We start from the raw sequence: 15,380 nt of genomic DNA, 5'->3' as shown, positions 1-15,380 counted from the left end.
ACAGGATAATCAAAATTTGAAAAGTTCATTGATAATTACAGTACATCGTCTATTCTCAAACCTCCCTCAGCCGGCAACTGAATGATTGTCCCCACCACAATCATTAGACCCTTGTCAGGCTTCGGCCGCCTTGAGATTCCCGCAAACTCGAACACAAAACATGAGGAGAATTTGATCAAGGGTGTGAGGGTAAATCTTTACGCAACGCTCACAGATGAGCGGTTTTGAGCGGATCATTACATGCAGCAGTGCCCAATTTCGTTGTCAAGTATACAACATCGCGGCCCACCGGAAGTGCAACAGCTTCCTACGTAGTAGTATCCTCAACAAGGCATCAAGTCTCTCCTAGGTTGTAGGCTTTAGACAGGGAATACCAACTACGATTGCTTGAGGCGCCACGATTACACGTGTCAGCGGTTTGGTGCTGTTTACTGCGTAGTGTCTGTTATCCGCGCATAGATCCATGTCGTCAAGGGATGCGGCAGCATTGCAGCAAGAGTTGCATCTACATTGGTTGTGGAGACTGAATGAAGCTTGTCTCCTGAGCTTTCGTATTCTAGAGTAGTCGAAGAGTCAGAGGCACGTGGGGGCACAATTCGAACATGTTCACTTTGGTTTTGTGGTACCCCTATTCTAGCCGATCTGCAGTTCCGCTTTATTAGACTTAGAGGCACCCTATCAGTGAAACGATCAAACAAAACCTTGTTTCATCTACCCGTATTAGTGATCCACATTTTCAACGTCGCGTCTTGCGGCTGTGTTATGTGAAGAATCTCTGACACCTACACTAAAAGTCCAGTCTGAGTTGTCAGCAGAGCGGCGGACCTATCGGATTCAACTTCAATAAACTCGTTGCACTAGACTCTTGTGGGGCTCAATGCCACATAGCATTGATAGTCACCGCTACCTTCTAATCAGGAGCTCTACAGGGCAGAGCCAGGATGTTGTTCTGCTTCTCGGAGTTCGGGAAGTATAGCCGTGAGGCTCGGTCACCGATCGAGAAATGGGGGGCCTCCTTGCGTCAAATACCTGGTGTAGATGCCGATTGTAATGGAACTTTGAGTGGGGACATATCGTAACTATGATGCAGAGTATGATAGTTCATCAACTCACCGCACCTATGCAGGGGTTTTGCAAGAGGGGTTCGGCAATAGGCCCACTCAAGTTACGCTGTCTTAGCTAGACTACGTCAACCCGCGGTGGCTTCGGGAACTGTGCCCGGGGAACATGCAGTCCAGCAAGGTGTGATTTGAGATACGGCTAGGAGCCTGCCAGAATAAGTAAGACCACGAATGCAACTCATGCAAGGTGCGGTTATCACCTGCAGCAGTCCAGTAACAAATTTTCAGTCAAACTTCTCAAGCCACATAGCTTCGAACGTTAACCCTATCTTCTACTTTCTCTACAACTCTCAAGAGGCTTTTCTGAAGACGGCGAGATTGTACTGCTGAGCTCGCCAGTAACAGAATCTCTCAAGATGTTTGGTGTTTCCACGTGCCGTATGTTATGGCTGTTTATTGCTCCATGACTCTCGGACTGGATTTTGCAAGCTAACAGATCGAAACTGCCATGTAAAGGTAAGCCAATGAAATAGACCCCATTTGCGAAACGATAGGAAGACTCACTAAAGAATGACAGGAAAGATGCATTCCAAGGTGTACACAAATCGGTCGATCTGTCTGGGAGTCGTGGTAGGCGTGTTCAGTAGCGACGGGTGGAAAGTGTAGGTGATGGACCTCGACACCCCGATCAATGCCAGAGAAGACACTCGTATCTCCGTGCTGCGCATCAAGTGACCCCACAAGCTAATGTTCAGCGCAGCCCTCAACGACCTCTTCTTCGTCGACGCGAATTTCCGGAGTAAGTAGAAGGCGCTCAGACATTCCAGAAGCGCCAGGAGCACAAAATATCCGACGTGAGCAAAGTCGACAACCTTCGAGGCAGTGTTGTTGGTTTCGTCGTAAATGCCCACGACTCGAGCTATCAAGATCGTGCCGCGAAGGCCGGTGATGCCGGCAAACAGAATCCAGAAGGCCGTCAGGTAAATTGTCCGACTGCGGCCCGTCAACATGTGAGTCAACATGGCGTACGAGTAGAATGATATGCCGGCTTCTTGGACCTGGACTGGGTGTTAATCATGGAACTCGCGGTCAGGGGTCAGGCGGATGTTGTACCAGCCAGAAAGTATCGGCGAACGCGGACGCGAGCGCCCTGTCCAATGGTGAACTATCCGTGTAGAATATTCGGAAACATAGCCCATTCGCGATGGCACAGGCCATGCTCGTGATGATCGGGACCAGCGCGATGCTTGAGAATTTCGTGATGCTGATGACGATGAAGCCCAGGAAAACGTTCGAGATGCCGATAGTGCTCAGAATAGCCCAGCATTGCTCAAAGTAAAGCTCAGCCGCCATCTTGTTTCATCGCACTTGCTGAGTGCTGCTGTAGACGATAGAACAGCCAGGTGCAATCGCTCTGAATTCGTTGGTTACCCGTTCCTAGTGTAGGTATGAAGCGTGAGAAGAAGATCAGATCGGGCTGAAGAGTGTGGGCCCAGACCCTGATGCTGGGTTAACTATATTTGCCGGTGGGATGAGGCACGAGTGACATACAAGTAGGCATTGGTTCGGCTCGTACTTCGCATTCAAGACCGCACAATTGGATCATATCAATGTTGGCTTGAAGGATCGCGGGACATTTCGCTAGACTGGCAGGGCAAAGACAGGGTTTCTTCCGTGGTAGTGGACTTTAGTTCCCAGCCCATCATACCAGCTTCTGGCAGTGTTGCCCAATCGCTGGCTCGCCCTCCCGTATTGTCTTGCGTGAAGTCGCACAAATCCATTCCGGGGCTCTGGGGGCCGACGTAGGCACGGTAGGCTAGGACCCGGAGTGTGCCAGGCCAAGTCTTCAAGCGTCTGGATGGAAAGACGCCACAGAGCGATCGCAGCATTATTCCCCGATCGCCAGTATCGAGTGGCTTGCTCCCTTACAGATGCGGCACTGCTAGTTTGCCCAGCCCTACTACTAGTAGATCCTACAAAGCAAACAGAGAAAGCCACCCGCTGACGCCGGTACCGTAATCAAAGAATGGTTGTTAAGTCGGTTCGCCTTGGGAGATTTAAATTCAGCAGATCTACAAATTAATACAACAAAACAGTACACAGTCAAGGATTTATTCAAGTCTTCAAAAGCAGACTTGGCAATGTAAGGAGGAGGAGTCATGGGAGTCAAGGGTCTCGCTCTTCAGCGGAGCCCAAGCGCCCCGCCCTTTTCACACCCCGGTCACTTGTCGGGGGGAGCTTGTGCCACCCACTCAGCCCCAGAATTTAATATCAAAGCCGTTACATCTACCAGGCGACCAGAGCCTCGGAATTGATGATTCCCTCCCATCCTGTCGGTGATTGCGCTAAGCGATGGTCTAGACCTGCTCATATAGCCTTCGTTCTCTGGTCTATTTGATCTAGAACACAAGCTACAAGCGGGCGTCAATGAATCGAGCATCAGTCACTTCACTTCAGGCCAGCCGCCAGGACAAGGAGGTCTTCGGGTCTGCCGTGCCGGGGCTCACGTCATGAGAATTCGTTTTCAGAAATGTGATTCATTCTGAGAATCGCGGTTTTCTTGGAAGATCTTCAATCCTACCTATTCTCAAGACTAGAGAGCTTACAAGCCACTGGTGACAACACCCAGCTTACAGGTGCTCTGACGCGGCCGGTAGCTACTTTCCCAGTCTCTGAGCGAAGACTGGAGTTTTCCGACAAGGATGATTTGGAGAGTGAAATTTCAGATTTTAAGGGAATCACAACAATACCGTATTGTCGGCAGCTACATGAATACCATCGAGCACTTAGGGCAAGGTCTGATAGGGGGTAAGCAGAGACGCTTGCACCAAAGCGCGGGAAGTCAATCAGCCATTAGACTCGAATGAAGGGAGGCTTCATTGAGTTGGGGTACATCAATTCAATTTGAAGGCGGTTGAGGTCTTCGTGTGTTTACTACAATAATGGGCAGCCGAAGAAGCAATGAGCTTGCAGATTAAATCTGGAGTATCCCATTGAGCGCGGGATAATAGCGTCAGGACAAAGTTTTTTATTCACTTTTATGACAAAGACCAAAGAAATATGACGCTCGTTCAAAGATATTCAAGCTCTACTGTCGAAACTTTTAAAAGGGTAACATAAGGGAAAGTCAGAGACGATAGAGAGATCTTCCAGGATGCTGTCAGGGATATCAGTCATCTCGTGCTATCTCGTCGTTTTGACTTTGATTCAGATTCAGTATTGTTAGGTTGAAGTAGTCTACGACGCCTGAGGAATCAGGGGCTGAATTGGATATTAAACAGACTCCTACCACCACCACGTCACCGTTAGACTAGAAGAATATCTTGGCTGCTTCTTGTCCTAGGTATATTCAGACTGCGATCAGGGGTTCCATTTCTCGTTTTGCTACTACTACGGACTCACTTTATGATCCTCAAAGGCCTATCGTTCTACGCAACGTATTCCTTGGTAAGTTAAGAATGTGATGTATTTCGCCGTTCGAACCCATAAACGGCTAAAACTTGCAGCCCCGAGCAGGTTGCAAAGTCTGCCGATACCCACATCTCAGAGGTTGGATGATCGATGAGTCAAATATTTTGGTAACACAAACGTTGTTTAGTGTAGCCGGAATGAAGGATGATATCTTCACGTCGCGAAATGGCATATCGTGGTCCACCCCCACTCTTGCCATCAGACTCCCACTTACGACCGAGATAAGCTCCTCCACTTACACTTCAGAAACGATATATAAGTGGCATGAGTTTCATTACAAAGGCTCAATACAAAAGAAACCAGTAAAACATATTGAATATTGAGGACATTCTGTTAATCACTCACAATTTACTCGGAATTAGTAGGTGATCAAATAAGCTGTCTTTACTACTTCAAGCCTATTCTAACACCCCACGAAGTGTCTTCCCCTGAAGCCGAAGCCATCACTTCAGTTCTCCACGCGTACGGGGCAGCTCTCAAGAGCCGCAACGTCGAGGATGTCGTCAATCTCTACACGTCCAACGGCGTCATCATGCCGCCTCACTTCACAGCTGCCGTAGGCACGGCGTCACTTCGCGAATCCTATACGCGCATCTTCTCATCGGTTCAGCTCGTCATCACGTTTTCAATAGAAGAGATTATTGTCATGTCTCCGGACTGGGCATTCGCGAGGACAACGGCCGAGGGAACCAAGACGATGTTGGCGACGCAGGCTTCGGAGGAGCACGCGAACCAGGAGCTTTTCATCATGAAGAAGGAAGATGGGGAGTGGAAGATTGCGAGATATGCCTTTTCGACGATGAAGCCTCTTGTACAAGATGGTGTTAGGAGAAGTTGAGTGAGACTATGCGCTTTGGCAACAGACAAGCGCAAAGTTTTATAGCCTGATATTCGGAAGCAAATGTAGCTGCGAAGAGCAAAACGGCTCTATGGCTGAAACACTGTAGACATTTTCTTGGGTCTTCCAATCTACCACAGCAAAGATTAGAACTGCATGAGTGGAACACACCTGTAGTGGTATCTTGCACTGGGAGCCTCAATCTTGTTATTCAGACGAAAATTTGCGTAGACTTACCTATACCAGCTGTAATTCGTCAGAAGGACTTTGTGAACTTGTCTCTCCAAACCTTTATTGAGGAAGAGCAAAGAGCTCGTAAAGACCAACCGTGCGCACGGGTTTGGAATCGATCTCACATATCGACAGACGCCAGATCCACTTGAATTGATGAATTGTCTGATGTGATCGCTCATGTGGTATATCTTGACAGTCTTGGCTTTGAAGATTCGCTTGGCTTGAGGTGCTGGTCGTTAGAAGAACTTCCATTCACTTTTTCCGTCACCCAAACAGGTTGACGATAGTAGGTTCATACTATAGGTTCGACATACCTCATTCGACGTCGTAGATTCTGCATTGAAAGGTAGTCATTCAATCAGGTTGCCCTGGTGGTACATGAGAGTACAAAAGAGCCATTGAAATGGCCTTCGAGGATGTCGACTCTGGCTCTGAGTATGTCGGCTCGGAGCACACCGACTTACAAGATGACGCGGCTGATTTCCATTTTGCTGTACAGTGGAGAGCGGACTCCATGGACGCGGCTTTTAACCTTCAAGTTTTTCTTGTAAAGTGTTTTGTTGATCCAAAAAGGAAGGGAGTCTCCAAAGGAATAGATGGGCGGTGCGATGATCCAGAAGATTTCACAGTTTCGTACCAACTATCCATACTTATTCCGTTACCTGGAAAAGTGGGAAAGCGCTCAAGATGGTCAGCTGGGGCGTCACGTGAAAGTATGGTGTAACAGGCGCAATTTGAGAGCTCAAAAGAGCCATCGAGGTGGTAAAAGTGTGAAAAACGGCCCTCTAAACTTCCGAATTTAATCTCTGGTAGAGTAAGAAGCATGGAATACGTACTGGACTTGGAACGCCTCGTGTGGTACGAGAGCACACTATACTAATTTGTCCATCAAGGAGTCATCGATTTTCTCAGCGGTCAACCACATTGTATGCGATGCACAATACGGCTCGATCATCACTGTAAATATGGGCGTGGAAAAGGAGGTTGGTGATCGTCAAACGTAAATACATGTTCCTATCTGCAGGTACTAGACTACACTAGGCTATCTCAAAGCACGAAGGCTAGAGACGGTCTCATTTCCTCGTAATCGACATTGCTTTTTTAGTGATTTCATTCTAGTCATCTAAAGGCGGCTCGGCACGCTACCGGACTGCTTCTTGAGATCAAAGCGGTCCAGGTTCATGACCTTGTCCCAAACAGTCACGAAGTCCTTGACGAACTTCTGTCCGGCATCAGCCTGGGCGTAAATCTCCGCAACAGCGCGGAGCTCAGCGTGGGAGCCAAAGACAAGGTCGACACGGCTGGCGGTGTACTTCTTGGAGCCTGACTTGCGGTCGAAGCCCTCGTAGACATCCTGGTTGTTGGTGGCCTTCCACTCGTTGCCCATGTCGAGTAAGTTGACGAAGAAGTCGTTGGTCAAGGCACCAGGGCGATTGGTGAAGACACCAGTTGATGAGCCATCGAAGTTCGTGTTCAACACACGCAGGCCACCAACGAGAACGGTGAGCTCCGGTGCGGTGAGCGTAAGGAGGTGTGCCTTGTCAACAAGGTAGTGCTCGGTCTTCGCACGGTTGCCTGACTTGCCGTAGTTGCGGAAGCCATCAGCATAGGGCTGAAGGTAGTCGACAGACTCAACATCGGTCTGCTCCTGGGTGGCATCGCCACGACCAGGTGTGAAGGGCACGTTGATATCGACGCCCGCATTCTTGGCTGCCTTCTCGACACCAGCAGCACCGGCGAGGACGATAAGGTCAGCTAGCGAGATCTTCTTGCCGGAACCGTTGAACTTCTGCTGCACACCCTCAAGGGCCTTGAGGACCTCGGCGAGCTGCTTAGGGTTGTTGACCTCCCAGTCCTTCTGAGGTGCCAGGCGAATACGGGCACCGTTGGCACCACCGCGCTTGTCACTTCCACGGAAGGTAGAGGCTGAAGCCCAGGCAGTGGAGATGAGCTTAGATGCATCGATGCCAGTGGCGAGGACCTCCTTCTTGAGAGCTGCAACGTCCTGCTCGCTGACGAGGGGCGAGCTAGGAGCGGGAATAGGGTCCTGCCAGATGAAGTCCTCAGAGGGAACCTCAGGTCCGACATAGCGGGAGCGCGGGCCCATGTCACGGTGAGTGAGCTTGAACCAAGCCTTGGCGAATGCATCGGCGAATTGATCCGGGTTCTCAAGGAAACGTCTCGAAATCTTCTCGTACTCGGGGTCAAAGCGGAGCGACAAGTCGGTCGTCAACATAGTGGGAAGCTGCTTCTTGCTGGAATCGAAGGCATGGGGAATAATGGGCTCGGCGTTCTTGGCCACCCACTGATTGGCACCAGCGGGACTCTTGGTAAGCTCCCAATCGAACTTGAACAGGTACTCGAAGTACTTGTTGCTCCACTTGGTGGGAGTTGCAGTCCAGGTGACCTCCAGACCACTGGTGATGGTGTCGGCACCCTTGCCAGTACCGTGCTTGTTGGCCCAGCCAAAACCCTGGGCCTCGAGACCAGAGGCCTCGGGCTCGGCACCAACGTTGCTATCGGGAGCAGCGCCGTGGGTCTTGCCGAAAGTATGGCCACCAGCGATGAGAGCAACCGTCTCCTCGTCGTTCATAGCCATGCGTCCAAAGGTGACGCGAATGTCTCTGGCAGCAGCAACCGGGTCGGGGTTACCATCGGGGCCCTCAGGGTTCACGTAAATGAGACCCATGTGGGCAGCACCAAGTGGTGACTCCAAATCGCGGGTGTGAATGTCTGACTTGCTCTTGGTGTCCTGGGAGCCATCGAGGACGCCCTGCTCGGACTTGCCTTCGTGACCGTGGGAGTAACGGACGTCGTTGCCGAGCCATGTGGTTTCGCCACCCCAGTAAACGGACTCATCAGCCTCCCAGGTGTCGGGACGTCCGCCAGAGAATCCAGCGGTCTGGAAGCCCATTGACTCGAGAGCAACGTTTCCGGCCAAAATCATGAGATCAGCCCAAGAGATCTTGTTACCGTACTTTTGCTTGATGGGCCACAACAGGCGGCGGGCCTTGTCAAGACTGACATTGTCGGGCCAACTGTTGAGAGGGGCGAAACGTTGCTGACCCTGTGAGGAGCGATCATTAGCATCTCGTCTGCTAAGAGAGATCCGTTGGGTTTGCCGGAGCAACTTACCTCACCACCACCGCCGCGACCGTCGTGGACACGGTAGGTGCCGGCGCTGTGCCATGCCATACGGATGAAGAGACCTCCGTAGTGGCCAAAGTCGGCGGGCCACCAATCCTGAGAATCGGTCATCAGAGCCGTCAGGTCCTTCTTGACGCCATCGTAGTCAAGGGTCTTGAAGGCAGAGACGTAGTCAAAGTCACCACCTAACGGGTTGGTGACAGGAGTGTGCTGGCGAAGGATGTTGAGCTTGAGGGAATCGGGCCACCAGTCGCGGTTCTTGGTGCCGCCACCTCCCGTGTTCATGGTCCGAATGAAGGGACACTTTTCCTCGGCCATGGTGTCTGATTATGCGTATTGTTTTCTTTGGTATGTGTTTCGATGTGTTGCCTGGTAGAAGGTGGATTGATGTTTCTTTTGAACCGTCAATCGTCGGATTGTGTAGAAGGAGAGAAGGCAAAAAAGAAAAGAGTTCGCTCCAAGGAATCCTCGGCAAGTGGAAGGAGGCGACCCCGCGTTTTATGCCATGGCCCCCCCTCCCCCTCACTCATTGCATGACCAATGGGCCGAATCTTGTTGGCGGTTGAGGGGTGGGTGGTCAAGGGCCGAGTACATAGTAAGAACCACTGTGCACTTTCATCTCTTTCCTATTAATGCTGCACTAACGTGTGACAGCAGGAACTATGCCGTAGTCATGTTGGTGTGGGTGGGGGTTCTTGAGATTTGGGCGGAAGGCGTTCAGGGTAGCTCGGGGCGGAATGACAAATGATGGGAGGCGACGGCCATGTTTTCTCAAGGGTCTTTTGGTCTTTGGTTGTTCGAGAACGCCCGACGAACGGCTAGTCGTTGTCTCGTTGTCTCATTGCCCCCGCCAGTTTGGTCACGTAGAAATCTAGGCTTTGCAGCGCGATACCGGCTCGGAGATTCGAGATGTGCTCGAGGAGGCGCAGGCCACTTGGATGCTGTGGGGGGCCGAGGGAAGTTATCGCGGTGTTAGGGAACGGGTAGAGCAGGCTCATGTAGCTATGACGCGGACATTCAAATGTTTGTCGGCGGCCCCTAGCAAAGGTCGGAGAGATTGCCACATTGGTGCGTTAGCCTCACAGTCTGTAAAAGATGCAACAATACCGTGAGCTTGCGTGACCAGCATGGAACAGTAGCTTGGGCCGATTCGATATGCCGTGCGGGGAGGATCCATCGACCCATTCGACAGCTGCCGCTTGCTCTCTGAGCCGGGGAAGAGGCAGTAGGTGTTCAGTACTGCCAAAGAGCATGTAAGAGAACAGAGATGGGATGTGGCAGAGTTTGGACTGTCTGTAGCTGCAGGTCAAGGTGTACGCAGTATGGAGCGCGGGAATGTGAGGTGAGGACCCTTGCGTCCAATTGAAACAGAGGTGATAAGCAGCGGATAGCCATGCCGCCATGTGAAATGTGTGGTACGGGGTACTGCTCCATACAATACCTTACCACAACTACATGGAACATTGGGGTAAGGTGCGTTAGACAGTGACATCGGAACCCAGCGGAATTGAATGTTCACTGTTGTGTTCCGTTCGCTCCGACCCGGCTGTGCTCCATCGCTTTACCCCGTTTTGCTCCATTTATCCCCCATTTATGCGACCAAGCGGGGCTGTGTGGTTCAGGAAGGAACTCCCATTGCGTCTGTTGTCTGTTCTTTCCCATAGACTGCAGTTGTCCTTTACGGCTTCCGTGAGGAGAATTGAATTGGACGTCTCCTGGTTGGCTGAGACAACCCCGCAAATCGCCTTTTCCTCAGCTGTTTTTGCTGCTCTTCCGAAGCTCCTTCCTTCCCGTTCCCCTCCACTGATGCTACGCGGTACGTGCATGTACGCGCCTACCCTATTAAATCACCTCACTTTACCTTACCTTACATAAGGTACCTCATACAGAATACGGACCTCGGTACGTAACTACCACAGCTATATTTACCCAACTGCAGGCAAAACGGCCAGGGGAGGAGCTTCTTATAAAGTCCACGACGTCACACCCACCCCACTTTGCGACTGCTGCCTCCCACCGCGAAAAGTCGCGGAAAAGTCGAGACCATTGGCTGGGCACTCGCACGCACTGTGAATATCAACGCTAAGTGGAAGAGGAAGTAGACCAAGCCGCCGGACAGCACCTCAAAGGAAACCGCGTCGGGTTGTTGGGGTGACGATCATGGCTAAAATCGCCGGTTTTCGGACCTTCTTGATAATCACTTTGATGGTGTGTAGAGCACACAGAGCACAAGGCCAAGGCTTTGTGTCCAGGGTAACGATATCCCAGTAACACACCCACAACCCTCCATTGGTCGCCGTTTCCCGATATCAACATGAAGATATCTTTTCTTACGACGCCTTCCATGGTTCAGGGTCAGGTCTATGTTCGCCGATCAGAAGAAAACGTCCATTCTAGCATTCGCTACGTAGGACATTGGACTCGGGTGACCTGCGACCTCAAACTCTCATTGCCATTGAGACCATCGTCAGCCAATACTGCCCCCGAGCTACAACCTTTCCCCCACACTCTTGGCAATTCCGGGATTCGAGCGAAACATCACCGACCCAGTTTCTCGTCGCCCATCCACTCTCTTCCCAAGTTCCCACCCCCGGCCCGTCTGCCAGACCCGTTTCTGTTTCCAGTGTCTCCATTCCCACCGCCGGTGGGCGGGCCCCATCTCACACGTGTCGGCCCCGGTTTTCGTCAATGGTTGATCTCATCGACTTGATTTGAAATAAAAGAGCGATTCTCGAATTCTCCAGCTCCACAGCATGTGACTAACTTCCCAGGCTGATAGTGAGAGCCGCCAAGGTTCTCAATTGGAATTCACGATGGGTTTCCAGATTGACGACGAAATTTGGTGCAATGGACCCCTGCGAATGTGAGCGATGTCGGCGCCGTTGTATTAATAATTCTTCAGCATGCATGTGAGTCAAAGAGGCAATTTCTTCATCGTCGAGGGCTTGCATGTGTCAACGCCGACTGCAGAGCTGGAGCCTGGACGCAAACCAGATCATTCGGAGCCGATGGCTCGCAGCTCGGGTGAAGCTAATATCGGAAGGTAAGATTTTAAGCCGAAACTTACCTTGACTTCAGTCAAACCTAGCTTGTTGTTGCTTTTATCGTCTCGAATCTCGATGCTGATGGAGAGGGAGTCGCAGTAAGCTTTGGCCTTCTGGCGCAGACACAGAATGACTGGGGACATGAGCGTTCCGTTCCACCTTGGGCAACTCAACCCGATCAACTAATTAACTGGACAACTCAGACAAACAACTATCAAATCGTTTCTCTCAACTAGTCCAACTTGAGACTCAAAGTTGAGTTGATTACGAGTGCAGCGCCTGCGGGCATTGGATTCAATACCACGGTCCTCATAGGAGCTTGGTGCTTACGCAAAGAGGGACATAGGCAGGTACGTAACGACGTAGAAATAAAACGCAGCTCAAAAGTTCCAGATTCCCATTGCTACTCTTATCATCATATCAAAATTTTGCCTTTCTTATTATCGTTATCATCATCCCTCTTCTTTGGTCTTTGTTTATTCAGCGGAACATACACCTTAAGAAGCCGAAGGAAGCTATGGATATGGGGTCCGGTCCCGTCTTAACTCTTATCTTCGACGCAGTCAGTTGAGTAATTAACTTCGCGGGCTTGTTTAAGAACAAAATTAAGAAGAGCTAGCCACCTCTAAAGTCAGTATCACAACTAGCTAGTTGGGAAGAAGAATTGGGGAGGCTTCTAAGCCCTCCGAAGTAGAAGTAGGTGAATAGAAGGGCGGTGGCAACCCCGATTCGGCATGCTCTGAGCCCGAAGCTCAGAATTGATAGGTTCTGAAGCGACATCGACGCCACAAGCGGAAGAACCTCATACTATCACACGAACGTCCTTATTGGGAGATCGACTTTGACAGAAACTGTCGTCAAAGCCCAATCATCCGGCTGCCTGATGAGCTGCTGCTACCCATAATGGATGGTCTTGAGCCAGTCGATCTTTACATGGTACGCCAAGCATCATTTACCTTTTGGCATATTTATCAGGGAAAAGAAGTCAAGAAGTTCCGGCGTTCAGAGGCCATTTCCCGGGCACGCAGGACAGGTAATTTCGTGAAAGATCCAGCCACCGTCTTGCGAGCCAGACCGCACGCTTTTTGCTCCCAGTGTCTGACAAGGAGACTTTCGCGTGCCACCTATCGTCATATTACCGATACACTAAGCAGGATGAAATGCATTGTTCTCGCTGTGAATTGCCCCACAGGCACTTGGTATTCTCTGCCGAAGAGCGCAAGAAGCGCCGAGATGTTCGTCAGTGTATCGCGCACGACGGGTTCATACGGCTTTGTTCTCATCTTACGGTGCCGTTCTCTTGGGTCTGGGATAAGACACGTTCGAAGCAAGCCGATTCAGATGAAGCCCGTCAAATCAGATATGACTACAATGTATTCCTTGCGGCCAAAGATTGCCGCGAGTGTGAAGGCACAGACTTCCAAGACACCACCACCCTGCATCACAAAGGGGCTACTTCTCGGTAGATCCCTCTACCTCCGACAATAGCACTCTACGCATTACCAAGGATCTTTAATTGGCTACGCAGAGTGATGGTCACGTGGGAGTTGCCGTTATTTAGGATAGTCGAAAACGAAGCCATCACTGTGGGCTTCATTACGCAGAAGCTGAAGGAATTTCAAACCAAGTACGGCAATGTCCTTTGCTCTCACTTGTGCCGACACGGAATCACCTCTCAACTACTCAGGGCTCTCGACCCCCGTCACTGCGGCTATCTAGGCGGAAACAGCCGGATTGGGCGTCTCGAGACTAGAGAAGAGCGGGAGGTCGAGAGAGTAGTGCGGAGCTCCTGCCACATAGCGAACACAAAGTTCGCTGTAGGATATGCCCGAGTTCGTACCTATGGGGAAGAGTTGGTCGCCAGATATTTCTATCCCGCTTTTCTTCAGATCTCATTATGGTGACTGATGAGAAGCCTTCGTCTGTTACTAGTCCGTTAGCCAAGTTGCTGGATCCTGAGTCTTACAGGCCGGATTCGGATGACACAACCAAGCATCTCTTCTGGTGCAAAGACGCAAACTGTGGAAACGGTAAAGACTGGGCTGAATACACCAAAGTACTCTGACTAGTTCCAAGTATTCGGGGAGGAGTAAGGTGTTTACACTGGTGCTTCCGGGTTTCCAAGATAGGGGTACCGGGGCATTCCCAAGAGTCTCGAGATGAGTGGTGTAAAGGTCCAAAGTGGAGAACAAATTCATGAGACGAGGCGCACTACGCTTATGGCTCTGATAGGTAGAGAGTAAATTCAAGTTTTGTCAGTTGCGGTGTCACATGGACTTACACTAGAATCGGCGCAATGCCAGAGCTCAAACGAGAAAGAACATAAGTGGATGTGATGTAGGTTGGATTTGCTAGCCTGCGGTTGATTTGGCCAACAGCCCGGTTCCTTCTATTCCTTTCCCATTCCATTAAGCGTTCGCTATCTAGTAGTTGGCGTTTTCCGGTCCTGCTCACCCAGTTCCACGGAATTCTCCGCCCTCTTGGTCGAGGCTACGTTTAGAACCCGGAACTACTAACAATACGCAGAAAGGCGGTAGGTAGAATATACACCGACAGACAGAGGACAAAACGGAAGACAGAATACAAGACGGAAGACAGAATACAAGACGGAAGATAGAACACAAGACGGCAGGAAGAATACAAGATGGCAGGTGGAATACGTGGATGAGGCGGTAAGTGGAATACGTGAGTGAATGTTAGCCTCTACTGCGAAGTCTTGCTTTAGCCATTCGTTAGCACCAAGTGAACGTCTTGGTCTTCCTTAGTTTTTATAATTGCGAGAATGTCAATAAAACATACGGTTCTTAATATGGGTACACGGTTCTTAGTGCGAATGCATCTAACTGGTTCGAATGCATATCGTATATCGGCATCTCGCCTAAATGACATTTTGGTGCGCTATCATCAAAACCCAGCCTAATCACATATGTTCACTGATGATTGACGTAGTTTCTGGTCTCAAAAAGGGAGCATACCGCTTGCAGAGCCAACGATCTCGTCGTGAAGTTCATCTGGTATTGGCTGATTCAGCTAGAACATGCATCGTTCGTCCCATTAGTTCGTCCTAGCTTACTTCCAATGCCAATCGGAAGCATAGAACTGCCCTCAATGCGCTTTTTCCACATCCATTAATATTGCTGGTACTTAGGTATTGGAAGACCAGTGCGCCAATGTTCTGTATAGGTGTGCCTACTCAAGATAAGGTAGATGGGATTAATTGAAATAGCATAGATACTCGAGCAAAAGTGGAAGCCTTCTTGAGGTAGTCGATGACATAAGTTCATGTACACTGCAAGGTTTGGTTAACATAAGGACACATGATATTAGCCAATCAGCTTAATTCCGATTCCTTAATTACTCGTTCAACTTACCGGCTTGACTCATAGACGATGCTGCTGTGCCGTCGAAACAAGAGTACATGTCAGCCTCGGGCGTAATTCGTCCGCGACAAAGCCAAGGCTCAATAAGGAACGACTGTGCCTTAATCTCACTCACCCTGCGGAAGATTCCGGCGACAGTGGGCGATAGACGGAACGGGGTCGATTGGTTTTCGGACACGACACAGCCTGTCCGGAGAAAGTCTCC

The 15,380-nt window shown here is 50.4% G+C and overlaps 5 protein-coding genes across 5 annotated transcripts; 2 read left to right on the top strand and 3 right to left on the bottom strand.

Moving 5' to 3' along the window:
* Positions 1-1,624: 1,624 nt before the first annotated feature.
* Positions 1,625-2,414, bottom strand: CABS01_04814 (uncharacterized protein; the record flags this gene model as incomplete). Its single annotated transcript, XM_060538184.1, has 2 exons — positions 1,625-2,119; positions 2,175-2,414. 2 exons carry the CDS (start codon positions 2,412-2,414, stop codon positions 1,625-1,627), a joined length of 735 nt encoding a protein of 244 aa, XP_060389846.1.
* Positions 2,415-4,466: 2,052 nt separating this feature from the next.
* Positions 4,467-5,370, top strand: CABS01_04813 (uncharacterized protein; the record flags this gene model as incomplete). The annotated part of the gene is made up of 2 exons (XM_060538183.1): positions 4,467-4,508; positions 4,930-5,370. The coding sequence occupies 2 exons, from the start codon at positions 4,467-4,469 to the stop codon at positions 5,368-5,370; spliced, it is 483 nt and encodes a 160-aa protein (XP_060389845.1).
* A 1,357-nt stretch (positions 5,371-6,727) lies between these two features.
* On the bottom strand, positions 6,728-9,069 carry CABS01_04812 (catalase-peroxidase; the record flags this gene model as incomplete). Its single annotated transcript, XM_060538182.1, has 2 exons — positions 6,728-8,671; positions 8,740-9,069. The coding sequence occupies 2 exons, from the start codon at positions 9,067-9,069 to the stop codon at positions 6,728-6,730; spliced, it is 2,274 nt and encodes a 757-aa protein (XP_060389844.1).
* Positions 9,070-12,698: 3,629 nt separating this feature from the next.
* CABS01_04811 (uncharacterized protein) lies at positions 12,699-13,283 on the top strand (the record flags this gene model as incomplete). The annotated part of the gene is made up of 1 exon (XM_060538181.1): positions 12,699-13,283. One exon carries the CDS (start codon positions 12,699-12,701, stop codon positions 13,281-13,283), a length of 585 nt encoding a protein of 194 aa, XP_060389843.1.
* A 1,024-nt stretch (positions 13,284-14,307) lies between these two features.
* On the bottom strand, positions 14,308-14,684 carry CABS01_04810 (uncharacterized protein; the record flags this gene model as incomplete). The annotated part of the gene is made up of 2 exons (XM_060538180.1): positions 14,308-14,514; positions 14,595-14,684. 2 exons carry the CDS (start codon positions 14,682-14,684, stop codon positions 14,308-14,310), a joined length of 297 nt encoding a protein of 98 aa, XP_060389842.1.
* Positions 14,685-15,380: the final 696 nt, after the last annotated feature.

This window comes from Colletotrichum abscissum (assembly GCF_030869225.1).
Source record: "Colletotrichum abscissum strain IMI 504890 chromosome Unknown Scaffold_9.1, whole genome shotgun sequence".
Lineage (NCBI taxonomy): Eukaryota > Fungi > Ascomycota > Sordariomycetes > Glomerellales > Glomerellaceae > Colletotrichum > Colletotrichum abscissum.
This window is presented reverse-complemented; position numbering and strand designations above follow the sequence as displayed.